The sequence below is a fragment of the Bos taurus genome, chromosome 3, assembly GCF_002263795.3.
Source record: "Bos taurus isolate L1 Dominette 01449 registration number 42190680 breed Hereford chromosome 3, ARS-UCD2.0, whole genome shotgun sequence".
NCBI classification, from domain to species: domain Eukaryota; kingdom Metazoa; phylum Chordata; class Mammalia; order Artiodactyla; family Bovidae; genus Bos; species Bos taurus.
In genome coordinates, this window is record NC_037330.1 from 112,477,457 (window position 1) to 112,494,507 (window position 17,051).

Consider the following 17,051-nt stretch of genomic DNA (forward strand, 5'->3'; position numbering starts at 1 on the left):
TTAAAGAAACTTCTGAGCTTTCAGTGTTTCTGCTGTATGGTATTTTGACTCTTCCTGAAAGTTTGTAGGTGGAATGAATGACTGAGGATAGGGAAAGGATGTCCTTGGTTGATGTTCTTCAGGTGTTTCGTGAATCCAGGGCTTCTGTAACTCAAGACCATTGCCTGTACAGCACAGCCTCTATGTGGTAATGACAGTCCTGGAGTTTGTATTTCCAGGACCTGTGTAGCCTTGTGGTAGTAATTTAAAGGGTAAAAGCGTATTAAATCTCTTAAGAATGATTTTAGTATTTTCACAAATATCCTGCTGTACTGCTTTCTCAATTTGGAACCAGTCTGTTGTTCCATGTCCAGTTCTGACTGTTGCTTCATGTCCAGTTCTAACTGTTGCTTCATGCCCTTCATACGGGTTTCTCAGGAGGCAGGTAAAGTGGTCTGGTATTTCTGTCTAAGAATTTTCCACAGTTTGTTGTGATCCACACAGTCAAAGGCTTTTGTGTAGTCAGTGAAGCAGAAGTACATGTTTTTCTGGAATTGCCTTGCTTTCTGTGTGATCCACTGGTTGTTGGCAATTTGTTCTCTGGTTGCTCTGCCTTTTGTAAGGAGGACACTTGGCTTAATTTACAGTGGTACCTTACCGGATGTCTGGTCATTATCACTCCCTTGACAAGTGATTTCAGTAGGGGTATACCATAATTTAATTGAGTCTAGTATTCATCACTTGTGAGATTCTTCATTTATGTATTACTAAGAAGGAAATCATACTGCAGAGTAAACTGATGGCATACTTCTTTAATTAGAATTTTTATTTTACAGTTTAAAAAAAATTCTTTTCAACTTACTTAGCAAATAAGTTTAACATTTTCATCAGGCAGTATATACTTTGTACATATGTTAAAAGGAAAATAGACGGAAAATCAATTGTGAGGTATACTTCAGCTTCTAATTAGATATTCTTCAGCTTCTGCACATTATATGACTTTTATAAATTATGCAGAACTTAGAATTGTAGAAGTCTCCTTCCTCCTCACTCTCCCCACCTTTGTAGTGTCAGGTAACATTAAGGGTATTGGTGATGAAACATTTCTTAAGAGAGTGCTCCGTTATTCTTTCGTCATTTTGAAATGCAGCGATTTGGTGCTTGTGTAGTTCTTAAAAGCGTTCTAAGCTGTTTAATTTTTTCCCCTTAAATATTAATACTTCAGGGCTGCTGCGTGTGGCCTTGTGGATTGTGCAGTGTCAAGTCTAACTAACGAACCACAAGCTTATCTTTTTTATGTGTTTTTTTTCCCTTTCTCAAGTTCTGTAAAACAGTTGCAGTCATTCCTCCAGTGATGGAGAGTTACTTCACTACTATCCCATGGCTTTATTTGCTTTCTTTTTTGATACACAACATGTTTCAATTTAGAATTACAGCATAATCTTCTTGAAGGCATTGTAAACAGCCCTTAAAATCAGCTATTAGGAACAACACAATTGAGAAGATGACAATAATGAGCAGCTCTGACCAGGTTTTATCGTTGTGCACACAATGACAACTGTGATACAACTTCCATTGTGGGCCAGTAGCAGTTGTAGCATGGCGCTCATTAAGGTGCATTCCAGTTTCAGAGAGTTTAAAGTAAAAGCCGTATGCCTTATGTTGTTTTGGAATCATCAGTTGCTTGTGAGGTGGTGAGAGCACTAAGTTGATCTCATTTGAGTCTGATGTGCACGCTTATCTGACCAGGGAGAGGTTATCAGGGTCAAGTAAGAATACGGAACTCTCCCTGGAACCCACGTGGTTGGCATTTGTTGTTGTTCATTTGCTAAGTCTTGTCCGACTCTTTGTGATCTCACGGACTGCAGTATGCCAGGCTTCCCTGTCCTTTGCTGTCTCCTGGAGTTTGCTTAGAGTCATGTCCATTGAGTCCATGATGCCATCCAACCATCAGAAATACCTTCCAGGAAGAGGGCAGATAAATAGTTGAATATGGATGTTAGCACATTTTTACTTTGCCCTTTCTGTGTTTTAGATCAGTATGTAGTTTATTGGTTTTAGATCTTTTAAAGAACAATCAGGGTGATGTGATAAATCTTGCAGATATTTATCATATGTTTACAATATTTATAGTATTTTCTGTTTTCTAAACTCATATTCTTTTTTTCAGCTTTATTGAGATGTGATTGACATAACATTGTCTTGGTTTAAGGTGTTCATGTGTTGATTTGATTAATTTTTCAGTGTATATTGCAAAATGATTATCACCATAGCATACATCTCCTTCCTATCACATAATTACCTTTTCTTATATTTTGTGTGTGTGAGAATATTTAGGGTCTACTCTTAGCAACTTCCATATGTATACTACAGTATTATTAGCTGTAATCACCATGCTGTACCTTGGATCCCCAGAACTTGTTAATCTTAAAGCTGTAGTTTTTACCTTTGACCAGTTTCTTACCATGTCTCCCACCCTTCAGTCCCTGGTAACCACCACTTTACTGTGAGTTTGGCTTGTTAAAGATTCCACATATAAGTAATATACAGTATTTGTCCTTCCTGTCTGACATTTCACCTTAAGTTCTGATATCTTAAAATTGCTCTTGAAAGATGACTCGTGGAATTGATTAGTGGATTATTTTCACTTAATGGTCCAAGATAATTTTTTAAAGAATCACCAGAGTGTAAAGTGCTAAGGAAACAGTGGGGAGAGTTGTGGCAAAAGCTGTGAGATAGATAAGGAGAGGTCTTTAAGAATCTTTGATGTACTTCATGGTGATGGGTGAGCCATTCCAAGCGAGTAATACAAATTATTAATAAAATGTAAATCTGTTACCCCTCATTCCTTCCCCACTGCCTAAAGCTGAAAAAGGAGAAATCCTTCGTTTGGTCTCCAGGGCCCTGCATGGTCTACTACCACCTGTCTGACCAGCGTCTCTTATACCCTGCCTCCTTTTCCTGTGTAAACATAAAAAGATGGTGGATTAGAATTAAGGGTTGGTTTATTCATTTTACTTTGCCTGCTGTATTATAAATAGGCATTAAAAAAACCTCATTCTGGTGACTGGTTGAGAGGAGCATAAGCAAAACACGCTCCCTAGCTGTACTTTCTGGCCTGGAATTCTGATTCAGTCTTGACCAACTGTATGGAGATGTTTTCTCTTGAACAGGTTTCTCTGCATATAAAAATCTGTTGTAAACATACGGAAAAGAATGGCAGCGGAAACGCAGACACTGAACTTTGGGCCTGAATGGTGAGTTTTCAAAACCTCATCCTGTTCAGAGTTGCATGACTAGTTCCTTAGTAAGGTATTTGTGCAGGTGTTGGGGGCTTATAAAATGTGCATGTTTTAGAGACTTTATGTGCCTAGTTGAAAACAATATAGCCAGTCAGGAATAATTTATATTTGGTTAGTGACTGCATTTGTCCTTTATTAAAAAAGTCTTCCTGTTCTGGTTGTGTAATGATAATGAATTTAAAACTCTTCATAGTCCTAGCAAATTATTTACTTTGTGTTTGAATCCTTATGTAGGTGCGAGTATAATTTTATATAATTGTAACATTTTAATATTTATATGTTTTCTGCTACAGTGTTTTGTGAGTGCTATTCATATTTATTTGGAAAAAATAGTTTTTATTGAATTATTGTTTGAGTTTTATTTTATTGATGGGCTACATAGGTGATCCAGAATTATACTGGCTATAGCCCATCTAGAATCAGGTTAGCATTTGCCGTAATATCAATTAATCAACCTTTGAGTCTCTTACAGATGTGTTTGGACCCTGAATATGGAATTCTCATGGGATTTTGAGATCCATCACATTGTAGTGTGACTCTTTCCCCCTCTTCTTCCTTTCCCCCCAAAGTTGGTGATTGAAGATCCTCGTCAGTGGCGTGAATAATGATAGTTGCTTTTCCCATTCAGACCTTGAATCAGAGGCAGTATATAAAGTAGATGATCGGAATAGTGTCGTAAATGTCCTTGAGTGTTTCGGTGGTGGTGCTTTGATAAATGTTCCAGACTTCCTGTAGTACTCCCTATTTGAAGATTATTAACTTACATTATTATATACATTTCTTTTTATATGTAATTCCTTAATTTTCTTGGTCCTTGTAGCTAGCATTTGGAGACTGAGGAGAAATCATTCGAAGTTTTAAGAACCAATGCAAGTTATATGCTTTGAGAGTTTATTTTGAAATTGTTGACCTAAATCACCTGTTCTAGTTCTTATTTTATATTTTAAAAATAACTTTATTACCAAATCAAATCAATATATACTTCTAGAAAAATTAGAAATTATAAGTAATCCACAAGAAGATATAATTACCTTAATTTCACTGTCCATAGTAACCACTGTAATAGGTTGGTATATCATTCTAGGTAGCTTTATGTATGCTCATTTGTGTAAATGTACATTTATTTTCATAAAAATGGGATCATACTGTACATTCAGTTTTGTAACCTGTCTAAAAAAAACATCAAAAGTATCTTTTTTATCAATAAATATTTTCTGTTACCTTAAATAGTTGCACTGTATGGATGTACCATCATTTATTTAATTAGTCTTCCAGATGTAACAAATATAGGCTGTTCTCAGTTTTTCATCATTATAAAAATTTTTTTGGTGAATATTCTTGTAGCTAAAACCTTATTCACGTCTTAGCAGGTGGCTTTAAATCATACAGCTCAATGTGTAAGCCATTTTGTGTGCAGGGTTTTGCCTTCATTTGTAACTGCTGCTTTTTTGCACTTACACACTCACATGTCTTTTCTTTGTGAAAACATGGTTAAAATCATCAGCTAATTTAAGGAAGTTTTTTTTTTTTTTTTCTTTCGTCTAAGTCTCTCTCTGTTAAGAGTTAAGAGAGAGAGACAGTACCAGTAAAAGAACCACTCCTGCTGACGCTCTCTGTAGAGTCATTACACATTTAACATGATGCTAAATGGGTTGACAAACTATGGCCATGGGACTGTAAAGTTTTGTTGAAACACAGCCACACTCATTTGTTTCCATATTATCTGGCTGCTTTTCCACTGTCCATGGCATTCTCCAGGCAAGAAAACTGGATCCCCTCCTCCAGGGGATCTCCACCCCCCGCCCCACCCCCCCACCGCCCCCCCCAGACCCAGGGATTGAACTGGAGTCTCGTGCATTGTGGGCAGATTCCTTACCATTTGAGCCACCAGGGAAACTCCATATATGTACATAATATATCTGATATATTAAGTTACTTAAGTAACTCAGGTAACCCTGATCTAGACAGCTGCAGTATGAATAGAGACTGCTGCTGTGTTTTTTCTGCATGTACCATTGCATTCATTGTGAAACTTGAGGTAAGGAACTATGTCCAGAATAACTTTGAGAATCATAGTTTAGGAGGATTACACTGAATCAGTGTGTAACTCTGAAACATACAGAAACATTTAGTGATACTGTATTCTTTTTACTAACATTTTTATCATGATGTAAAACATGATGTTTGGTAAGAGTTGTGTGAAATGAAGAGATTGATTTGACAGTAGGGAAGATGAGAGAGCAAAGAAAATTGTGGTAGGGACAGACCTGGGTGACCGTAAGCATGGGCTTTTTAAGCTGGTAGAAAAGATGGAATAGAATCTTTAGGTCTTAATCTGGTAGAATCATTAGGTCTTAGCTTAGCTTATATTTAGGATAAAGAAATGTATTCCATAATTACTGAAGCAATTTTAAGAAGAGTGTGATAGATTTAATGGAGGCAGTTTTAAAAAGAGTGTGATATACTTAATGGAGTAGTAAATCATTTTTATATATAAAACGAGTCATTTTAACTTCAAATGTTACCATCTTAGAGGTTTTCTGACCAATTCCCCCCATTTCCTACCTCCTTTCCCTGTTTAATTTTTTCTTCACAGTCTATATAAAAATATAACATGCCAAATATTTTACTGATTTTCTTTATTATTTATATGCCATTGTTTGGCCCCCACTAGACTGTGCGCTCCTTTGAGGGCAAGTACTTTGGTCTTGATTTTTGTACACTTTGTTCATTGCTGTAACGTCAGTGCCTGGCACATAGTAGATACTCAATAAATATTTATTAAATGCATGAGTGAAGTGTTGGAAAGTAAAGTCATTTTTAATATTTTGCTATTGTTAATATGTATACACATCCTTTAATAGTTCTGTTTGTGTTACTGTTGATTTCATTTGGAATAATATCTTGGAAGTGGAATTTTTAAATCAGAAGTTTATTTTTTAAGGCTTTGGATGATATATGGACAGACTGACCACAAGAAGGATTGTATGAATTTAATTCCCATCTGTTGCCTGTTTATTTCACTGTCGACAAAACACAGAGTACTACCTTAAAGAAAAAAAAACTTTTTTAGTTCTAAATCTGGTAGGTTTCTTCTTTTTAAAGAATTTTTTGTTAGTCCTAGTAATAAGATAATTCACACTCACTCCAGAAAACCTTGGAGGAAGCAATAGTACGAAAGGAAAAATGGAAGATCTCAATTACCCTTTTAATTCTGCCACCCAAAGAATTGTTGTTAATGTTTTGGTTTGTATCCTTCTGTTCTTTTTTCTTCGCAAATGATTGTGTACTTTAAGACATTTTAAAGGAGGAAAACAAATTCATTATAACCTGCTTTATTTTGGTATTTTCATTTTTTTATTTTGAGCATCCAAAATCTATTCAGATAAATTGGATAATAAAGGAATTAATCATAGGGGAACGAAACAATTGCGGACAATTAGCTGGCTTTATGGAGAAGGAGCCAAGGAACTGGTTTGGGGTTTCTTCTGTCTCATCTCCATGGCCTTAAGGAAACTTACCCAGGTCTTCCCTTGCAAAGAATGAGGTACTTTTGTTTTTCCCAAAGCACTTTGTTCAGACCTGTGTTAAAGTAGTTATGACCTCGTACTGTGTCTGTTTATATCTGTTTACTCAAAAAAGAGCTACTTCCATTAAGAAAAGCACTGTATTTCTCAATTTTGGTAAGTCCATTGTTTAGCTAGTGTGGGCACTTAGTAAATGTTGAATGATTCAGGTCTTATGGTGGGGGGCATGGGGCAAGAGAATTCAAAGCTGAGATTTCTAGATTACTGTTCATGATCTTTGTGGAGTTGTGAGGGAAATGAGAGACGTTCTGGAGGATGGAATGCATTAATAGTCCCAGTTTTCAAAAAGAGTAAAAAGATAACTGCCATCTGAAGGAATTTGTTGTTATCCTAGGCTGTATTTTAAAAGAGAACATTGAGTTGTTTAGAAAACATTTTATCAAGGGCCTCATGTTTTACATCTTGGGTTAGGTAAGGAGATAAGGAGGCAGCAAGGATAAGGAACATGAAAAAATGAAAGTCGCTCAGTCGTGTCCGACTCTTTGCGACCCCATGGACTGTAGACTGCCAGACTCCTCTGTCCGTGGATTTCTCCAGGCTAGAATACTGAAGTGGGTAGCCACTTCCTTCTCTAGGGGACCTTCCCAATTGAGGGATCGAACCCAGGTCTCCTGCATTGCAGGCGGATTCTTTACCATCTGAGCCACCAGGGAAGCCAAAGGACATGGTACCTACTTTTGAATTATTTATTTAGTGGAGAAGCTGACACTAAGTAATTTCGCTGTCAGTGTTATAAGAGGGGGAAGTTCCCCAGAGGGTGTAAAGGCAACCCACTCCAGTATTCTTGCCTGGAGAATCCCATGGACAGAGGAGTCTGGCAGGCTATGGTCTATAGGGTTGCAGAGTCTGACAGGACTGAAGCGACTTAGCATGCATACATGCAGGTTGTAAAGGGAGTATAATGGTTATACAGGATATTCAGCTGCTCATTTGATCCCTGCAGGCTTCTCATCCTTTATAGTTTTCCAAAACTGAGCTCATGAATTTTGTCCTTTTAAATTTCCTCTTTTATTTCATCTTAACATCACAGTGTGCCCGTTAGCTCAAGCCAGACATCTTGGAGTTATGCAGGTCATTTTCTTTTATTTCTGTATCCCTGTGTCTAGTCCATCACAATGCTGTGTCAACTCTACCTCCAAAATACCTCTTGAACCTATTCATTTCTCTCTATCTTCGTTGCCTCCAGCCTAGTGTAAGCCACCGTCATCTCCTGATATAAACTAAAGGACAGGCCTTCTAGTGTTTCCTGGCTCCTTTTCTTCTGATTGCTGTCCCCACTGCAGCCAGAGTAATCTTAAAATGTAAATTTGATCAAATTGTCTCCAAAATCTTTCACTAGTTCTCCATTTGTATGACTGTTTATTAGGTTTTCCTTCCACTAGCCAGTTAGTTCTGTGAACATTCGTGGGTACTTGTGTGTAGCCAAACACCCAGGATCTAGATCTCTTTCCTTTCCCTCCTACGGCCCTCTTTCCAACCCCCTGCTGCTGCTGCTGCTAAGTCGCTTCAGTCATGTCCGACTCTGTGCAACCCCATAGACAGCAGCCCACCAGGCTCCGCCATCCCTGGGATTCTCCAGGCAAAAACACTGGAGTGGGTTGCCATTTCCTTCTCCAATGCATGAAAGTGAAAAGTGAAAGTGAAGTTGCTCAGTCGTGTCCGACTCTTCTCGACCCCATGGACTGCACCCTACCAGGCTCCTCTGTCCATGGGATTCTCCAGGCAAGAGTACTGGAGTGGGGTGCCATTGCCTTCTCCGTTCCAACCCCCTACCCTACTCCTGTTTCTCATCTTTTCCTTTCTTCCTTTCCACTTAACCTCTCTACTTCCAGGCAGTTCCCCTGGCGTCCCAGGTGAAAACAATTAGAAAAAATATTCCAGACATCAGAAAGCCTAAGCCTGGGTGAAGACGAGTGGACAGGGAACCATAGGTTTCAGAGGGAAATTCCAAGACATTTTGCCTTGGCTATGTTATGAAGTGTGGGCGAGAAGAACTTGCAGGTAGCCTTTCTATGTTACGAAGTTTTTTATTTTACCTGATCATTGTGTGCCAATGAATTGTTAATCAGGGAGCATTTTATTCAAATTTGCTTTTGAAAGAGGTAACTGGTAGTAGCGTGGAGGATGGACTTTGACTGGTTAAATTATTTAGGGTGCTGTTGCAGCAGTTGAGGTAATAAGTGTGAACAATAGAAGGTTACTTGGCCAGAGGATGGTTTGAGAGATTTAGGATTTAAAACTGATTGTTTAGTTGCTAAGTCATGTCTGACTCTCTTGTGGCTCCATCACCTGTAGCCAGCCAGGCTCCTCTGTCCATGGGATTTCCCAGGCAAGAATACTGAAGTGGGTTGCCATTTCCTTCTCCACGGGATCTTCCTGACCCAGGAATTGAACCCATGTTTCCTACATTAGCAGGTGTTTTCTTTACCACTGAGCCACAGGGAAGCCCTTAAAACCTGGTAGGATGTGAAAGCATTCGCTCAGTAGATGGTGGTATCCTTACCTGCCTTTGGGAATACCGGTGATGAAGGAGGTTTTGAGGAGTAGGTTTGGGGTCTGTTAGACCTAGAGGGCTGTGAGTGGTTGAATAAGAAAGCCTTACTCTGTCGGGGAGAGTTCACACCTGGAACTGAGTCATGAGCTTACACAGAAGTGCTTTTAGGTTTGTACATCTTCACACAACTACATGGACATTCTGAATTACTTTTGTAAGCTGAAGTTTGGGTTTGAACAACAGTTAACAAGAGAGGACTGTGGGTGTCGGGGAGGGGTGGTTTTGGAAGGCCCAGCTGCTCTCAGTGACTACTAGTACTCCTGGGAGTAGCACTGGGCCTCCTGTGTTAAACAGATCTCCCTGTGGCCAGGAAGGTGAAGATGATCAGGAGAGGGAGACTTCACTTGGGCCTACTGTTGAGGTGGTTGAACTTTTCTAGAGCAGTGGAGTAGTGGGGAGAAGCCACGTTACGCTGGGTTTTGAAGTGGTTGGGAAGTGAGGCAGTGAAGACGTCTCTGAGATGAAGAGGAAGATGACTAGTGCTGCATTGCCAGAGAGGGATGCTACGTTAGAGGACTTTTAAACAAATCACTGTTAGATATATTGAGAGATGAGTGGAATGCTGATAGGGAAGGATTGAGTTTCTAGAAGAGAGGGCTATATGGAGCACGATTCTAGAGGAGGTAAAGGTCACTGGTGGGTTTTTAGGGAAGGATGTTATCTAGATATGTTTCAGCTTTTCCAGATATCTGTGGGTGAAGGAGGACTTGGGACAGGATTTGTTGATTACTAAGTGGAGCACAGCCATTCTCCTGGTTCAGGCTACCATCTTCTCTCAGTTGCATTATGCCTAGCTTGCCTTCACAGTAGCTGGAGGACTCTCCTAAGTATGCATTCCTGGTCATGTTAGTCTTTAGGTCTGGTACCTATAAGAAGTGTTCAGTTCCTAGGCATGGGAAGCCCCTGGGGGTTGTTCAGTCGCCCAGTTGTGTCTGACTCTTTTGCGACCCCATGGACTTAAGAACACCAGGCTTCCCTGTTCTCACTGTTTCCTGGAGTTATCAAACTCATGTCCATTGAGTCAGTGACGCCATCCAACTATCTCATTATCTGGGGATTGTTGGGTGGATTTGAAACCTTGTGAGGAGCAGATGAAGAAATTGGGGGTGTTGGACGGGTGAGCTGGAAAGCCTCGTGAGACATAATAATTGCAGATACTGGGATGATTTTTCCATTAGAAGATGGAAGAGCGCTTAGATGTGCCCTCTAGTGGTAGACACTCCTAGGGAACATATCGACTCAGTATAAGATATTTTAAACTGATTTCTAATTATATAGATGTATATTTAAAAATTAATTTTTGGCAGACTGAACCATGACTATTTTAAAACTTTGAGACCTCACTGTTGGAAAGATTTTGATCTTTTTAGTCATAAAAACCTTGTTTTTGACTCTTGGTTCTGCTGGCTCTGATTGTGGGTAAATGGCTTAACTCCTTGGCTTTGTTTTCCTCATCTGTCATATTGGGGGTGGTTGTGAAACGTATATGAGTATATGCAACATTCCCAGCTTCAGTTTTCAGTGGATAGTAATTCCACTTTTTCAGGGAAGAGCCCAGATGTTCATGATGTGAACCACTGTGCTGGCAGGTCCTTCAGCAGTGGTTGGGTCCTCCTCTGTGGGCATTTTGTTTTCTCACTGACTTGTTTAGCCTGTCTTACAGGGAAAGACTAGAGATCTCTTCAAGAAAATTAGAGATACCAAGGGAACATTTCATGCAAAGATGGGCTCGATAAAGGACAGAATGGTATGGACCTAACAGAAGCAGAAGATATTAAGAGGTGGCAAGAATATACAGAAGAACTGTACAAAAAAGATCTTCACGACCCAGATAATCACGATGGTGTGATCACTGACCTAGAGCCAGACATCCTGGAATGTGAAGTCAAGTGGGCCTTAGAAAGCATCACTACGAACAAAGCTAGTGGAGGTGATGGAATTCCAGTTGAGCTATTCCAAATCCTGAAAGATGATGCTGTGAAAGTGCTGCACTCAATATGCCAGCAAATCTGAAAAGCTCAGCAGTGGCCACAGGACTGGAAAAGGTCAGTTTTCATTCCAATCCCAAAGAAAGGCAATGCCAAAGAATGCTCAAACTACCACACAATTGCACTCATCTCACATGCTAGTAAAGTAATGCTCAAAATTCTCCAAGCCAGGCTTCAGCAATACGTGAACCGTGAACTTCCTGATGTTCAAGCTGGTTTTAGAAAAGGTAGAGGAACAAGAGATAAATTGCCAACAACCACTGGATCATGGAAAAAGCAAGAGAGTTCCAGAAAAACATCTATTTCTGCCTTATTGACTATGCCAAAGCCTTTGACTGTGTGGATCACAATAAACTGTGGAAAATTCTGAAAGAGATGGGAATACCAAACCACCTGACCTGCCTTTTGAGAAATCTGTATGCAGGTCAGGAGGCAACAGTTAGAACTGGACATGGAACAACAGACTGGTTCCAAATAGGAAAAGGAGTATGTCAAGGCTGTCTGTTGCCACCCTGCTTATTTAACTTCTATGCAGAGTACATCATGAGAAACGCTGGACTGGAAGAAACACAAGCTGGAATCAAGATTGCCGGGAGAAATATCAATAACCTCAGATATGCAGATGACACCACCCTTATGGCAGAAAGTGAAGAGGAACTCAAAAGCCTCTTGATGAAAGTGAAAGAGGAGAGTGAAAAAGTTTGCTTAAAGCTCGGCATTCAGAAAACGAAGATCATGGCATCCGGTCCCATCACTTCATGGGAAATAGATGGGGAAACAGTGGAAACAGTGTCAGACTTTATTTTTTTGAGCTCCAGAATCACTGCAGATGGTGACTGCAGCCATGAAATTAAAAGACGCTTACTCCTTGGAAGGAAACTTATGACCAACCTAGATAGCATATTCAAAAGCAGAGACATTACTTTGCCAACAAAGGTCCGTCTAGTCAAGGCTATGGTTTTTCCAGTGGTCGTGCATAGATGTGAGAGTTGGACTGTGAAGAAGGCTGAGTGCTGAAGAATTGATGCTTTTGAACTGTGGTGTTGGAGAAGACTCTTGAGAGTCCCTTGGACTGCAAGGAGATCCAACCAGTCCATCCTAAAGGAGATCAGTCCTTGGTGTTCTTTGGAAGGAATGATGCTAAAGCTGAAGCTCCAATACATTGGCCACCTCATGCGAAGAGTTGACTCATTGGAAAAGATTCTGATGCTGGGAGAGATTGGGGGCAGGAGGAGAAGGGGACGACAGAGGATGAGATGGCTGGATGGCATCACCAACTCGATGGATGTGAGTCTGAGTGAACTCCGGGAGTTGGTGATGGACAGGGAGGCCTGGCGTGCTGCGATTCATGGGGTTGTGAAGAGTCGGACACGACTGAGTGACTGAACTGAACTGATAGGCATTGGACTCGATCACCTCTAAGTCCGTGAGTAATTGGAAAGAAAACAAAAAACCAACCCAATAACAATGAACACTTTGAGCACCCAGATGGTAGTCTTAATCTGTTTATTACCAAAGAGAATCAGGCTCCCTGGTGAAATGGTTATTCCACATCTGAGGCAAGAAATAAGCTGATTTTGGAACATTTGACATACCAGATAGAAATGAAGCTCTCAAAGACTACTAGGGTTGGGTCAGAAGGACTTGGGAGCTAACCTGAAGCCTCTTCCACTAGGCAGAGTTGAGAGAGTTTGAGTATTGTTAAGAATAATTGCAGTGAAATGAAATATATTAATGAAAATAATTTTACTGTTGGAGGATTGTTAGTGAACCAAGTCATTATTATGAAAACTAATAAATGGAAGAAGGAAAGCTGTTTCTTTTCTTATATGAGATATATTCTATTAGGTACTACCAGATAGTGTAAGAGGAAAGTTTCTCTTTGTAGAACCTCTACCTAGTAAATAAAGAAGAAATGATAGAATAAAGTCAGTCTGTAACCTTAGTGAATTAGGGGATCTAAGCTTCGCTCTTGAAGAACTGCTTAGCCTTGCAAAACCAACCAGGCAGCCTGTGCCTCCTGGTGGAGTAACATACCACCACATGGATGTAGTCTTGCCAAGTCTACATCCAGTCACCTGTTTACATGAAATGCAGAGAACAGAGAAATGTATTAAACTATATCACAGGGATAAAGTTAGCAAAATTCAGACTTAAAAATCCTTATCTTTTAGAGATAACATTTTGAAATATTTGCAGATGAAATGATTGCTATTGCTAAGTCACTTCAGTCGTGTCCAACTCTGTGTGACCCCATAGATGGCAGCCCACCAGGCTTCCCTGTCCCTGGGATTCTCCAGGCAAGAACACTGGAGTGGGTTGCCATTTCCTTTTCCAATGCGTGAAAGTGAAGGCGCTCAGTCGTGTCTGACCCTCAGCGACCCCATGGACTGCAGCCTACCAGGCTCCTCCATCCATGGGATTTTCCAGGCAAGAGTACTGGAGTGGGGTGCCATTGCCTTCTCCAGATGAAATGATAACTTGTCGTAAAAGAATTGTCTCCAAACTTGAAAATAATTTCCTTTAAAAATTTTGAAAGCAAAAGAGTTCCTTCAGAATAATATTAAAGGAGGGTTAGATGGGGCTGTAGAAGGAGTGGGATGGCCTGGGGACTGGGTTGGTGGGTACAGGAGAGTTTCTTGTTGATCCTTTTATATATGTTCAAAATTGTCTGTAATAAAACTTTAAAAAATAAGTAAAAAGAAATAAAACTTTATTAGTCTTACTGTACTAATGCATACTCTTTTTTTTCCCCCTTGTATTGCTTTCTACATGTAAACACATTCTGTGTATTTGCTAGGTACCTGCTACTTTTTCTGCCGTTCGTGAATAATGTGCAAGTATTTATTCTACTTGACCTTCATACTTTTTAATGTACAAGTTGTAGACTGCCCCCCCCCCTTTTTTTTTGTCAATACAGCTTAGCAATTTGGGGATATATTTCAGTGCTTCTGTTGAATTTTCTTTGGGCTAAACTACTGACTTGGAGTACCTTGGTCCCTTTTACCCTTGTTATCTATTACTTCATAGAACTTTGGGCTACTCCTGATGGTTTCCCTAGAGGGAAACTTGACATTTTTTGCTGAGATTCACTCCTTTTTAAAATAATAACATCTTAAAAATTAACTCGTTCCCCTTTTCCCAGTTTTCTTCCTTCGAGGTAATTTCTGTTATCAGCTTGAAGTATATTTTTACCTTTCTTTTTTTCCTTAGCAGTAAATATGGCTTTTTTTTTTTTTTTCTCCTTGTACTTCACCTTTTTTTCCCCACTGTATTTTCAAATTCTCTACACTGACCATTAATTTCTTTTATTAAAAGTGAATTATGAAATGTTGTGGGCATATTTAAAAGTGTCTTTTTTACAGGTGTCTGTATTTTGCATTTTCTCTTGGGGAGCAAAAATATTTTTTAAAATATTTTGTTAAATATTAGAAAATCATTCTTTGAAGTCACTGTTTTGGTTTTTAACTCCACAAGTGCTACTTGAGAATTTGCGTCGCTTTATATCCTTGCCAATAGCTGGTATTGTTAGAGTTATTCATTTTTATTAATCCAGTGTATGTAAGGTGATGTCTCACTTTTGTTTTAATTATGTTACTTTTATAGTTTGGAAAAAGGTGTCTCCTTCTCACTCCCTAAACTTCTCAGGGATATGGCACAATACTTCTTAAGGAAGTTATCTACTTATTTGTCAATAAACTCAATGAACTATTTTCTTAGTGAGCTATTACAACAGATTGCATTAGAGCTAAAATCTTGGATACCTTGAGATAATGGCTTTTCCTTTCTGTTCTTTTGAAGAACTAAAATGAAGATATTACATTATGTGGAAATAAAAAGTCCTTACTGCCAGCTCATTTGACACTTTGTTTTTCTATTCTGTTTACTGTTTTAGGCTCCGAGCTCTGTCCAGCGGTGGGAGTATTACATCCCCCCCTCTTTCGCCAGCATTGCCGAAGTATAAGTTAGCAGACTATCGTTACGGGCGAGAAGAAATGTTAGCACTTTTCCTTAAAGACAATAAGGTAAGAACATAGGAAAGAGTTGAAAATTGCAAATGCGATTTCTGGGTATGTACAGTTACGTGTTGATACATGAAATAGCTATGGTTCTTCTCTTTTCTTCCTGTGTTGAAACCTGCATTAGTTCACAGAGGCTCTTCTAAATGATGCACACTTTATGCTTTAGAGAAAACCTAAGATTTCATCACAGAAGTAGAAAGCTTCATGGAAGCAGCAGAGTGGTCAGGACTTAATGCTTTGTCTAACTGATTTCCTCATAACCTTTATTTTTATCAAATTGTGATGGCTGAGAAAGTTTTCTCTTCTCTTTATTGCATCTGTCATTCTTTCCAGTTAGATGTTAGGAGCCAGAAGGGCAGATGCTTCTCTTGTTCTTTGCTTTTGAGTTAAATGTAAAATTTTTAGTGGGGAGAAAATCTTAAAATATAGTACCTCATTTGTGTTACTTATAAATGATCAAAACTCACAGTATAAAGTACACTTCTGTTATGTAACTAGTGAGGAATAACATTTTCTACTTAAGTGTACTTTGCTTTTAAGTTTATTAATGGATTAAGGATCAAACTTTAATGATTGTTGCTAAGAACAGATACAGTTGCTTGTAAAATTCTCCTTACCGTCTGTGGTTTGAGTTAAATGTGCACTCTGGAGTATCAGGGTCAGTGTTATATATCAAATCTGAGCGTGGTAGTCTAATGGGAGGATGGGGTGAGTGGGCTTTTAAAAAATGTTTGACCCTGTCAGAATATTAATTGTGACTGAATAAGCTTTTAATCCATATCTTTGATAATCAGCAGCAGATAAACCAAACAGTATTTTCTTGTTTTGGCTTCTTTAGAATTGCAGGGAGAGCATTAATCTCATGGTCATGTGTTTGGTCAAACAGATCCCTTCAGACCTTCTGGATAAAGAATTTCTGCCTATCCTACAGGAGGAGCCCCTGCTGCCACTGGCTCTTGTGCCCTTCACGGAAGAAGAACAGGTGTGTGCGTAGCGTTGAGCCTCAGGTCCCACTCTTGTTTGTTCCCACTGAGGCATGAAAATAGGAAGTTCCTCCTTAGGCTCTAAGGAGTGTCCTCCTTCCCCAGGTCTGCTTCCTTCTACTCTTCTCGGCATATGGATGCCTCTCTTAGTTGACTAGATTCTGATTTAGATTTGAGGCTGTTGAGTATTATGTAGAGATAAGGATGTGTGTTAGAATAGAGAGAAAAAGGTATTTTTCAGGGGAGAGGGCCTTCTTTTCAGAAACATGTCGTTTTTCCGAAGTAATATGCTAAACCTGAATTCCCACCAGTTTTTACCACTAGAGGAAAATGTAAATAATCAGCTCACAGTGTGCTTAAAACGGTGCTTTTCTGTCACAGATTTTTTAAAATGATAATAGTGAGAAAGTTAGAGTTTTGGGCTGTAAAGTAACAGATTCTGTGTTACAGTGTACAGTGTCCATAGATAAATAATGGAGTTTCTGATTTCAATGAACTATGGTGATTATTGGGCTTCCCTCATAGCTCAGTTGGTAAAGAATCTGCCTGCAATGCAGGAGGCCTAGGTTCAGTCCCTGGGACGGGAAGATCCCCTGGACAAGGAAATAGCAGCCCACTCCAGTATTCTTCCCTGGA

General features: G+C 39.4%; 1 protein-coding gene across 8 annotated transcripts in view; it reads left to right on the top strand.

Annotated features, from left to right (window-relative positions):
- GIGYF2 (GRB10 interacting GYF protein 2) overlaps nucleotides 1–17,051 on the top strand; it is a 129,360-nt gene that overhangs the window by 22,504 nt on the left and 89,805 nt on the right. For 7 of the 8 annotated variants that reach the window (XM_024986645.2, XM_059882815.1, XM_024986654.2 and 4 more), the window contains 3 exon segments: nucleotides 3,153–3,236; nucleotides 15,306–15,435; nucleotides 16,319–16,414. In XM_024986645.2, the coding sequence (XP_024842413.1) occupies nucleotides 3,196–3,236; nucleotides 15,306–15,435; nucleotides 16,319–16,414 (267 nt within the window). In that variant the 5' untranslated portion in view covers nucleotides 3,153–3,195. 8 annotated transcript variants of the gene reach the window in all.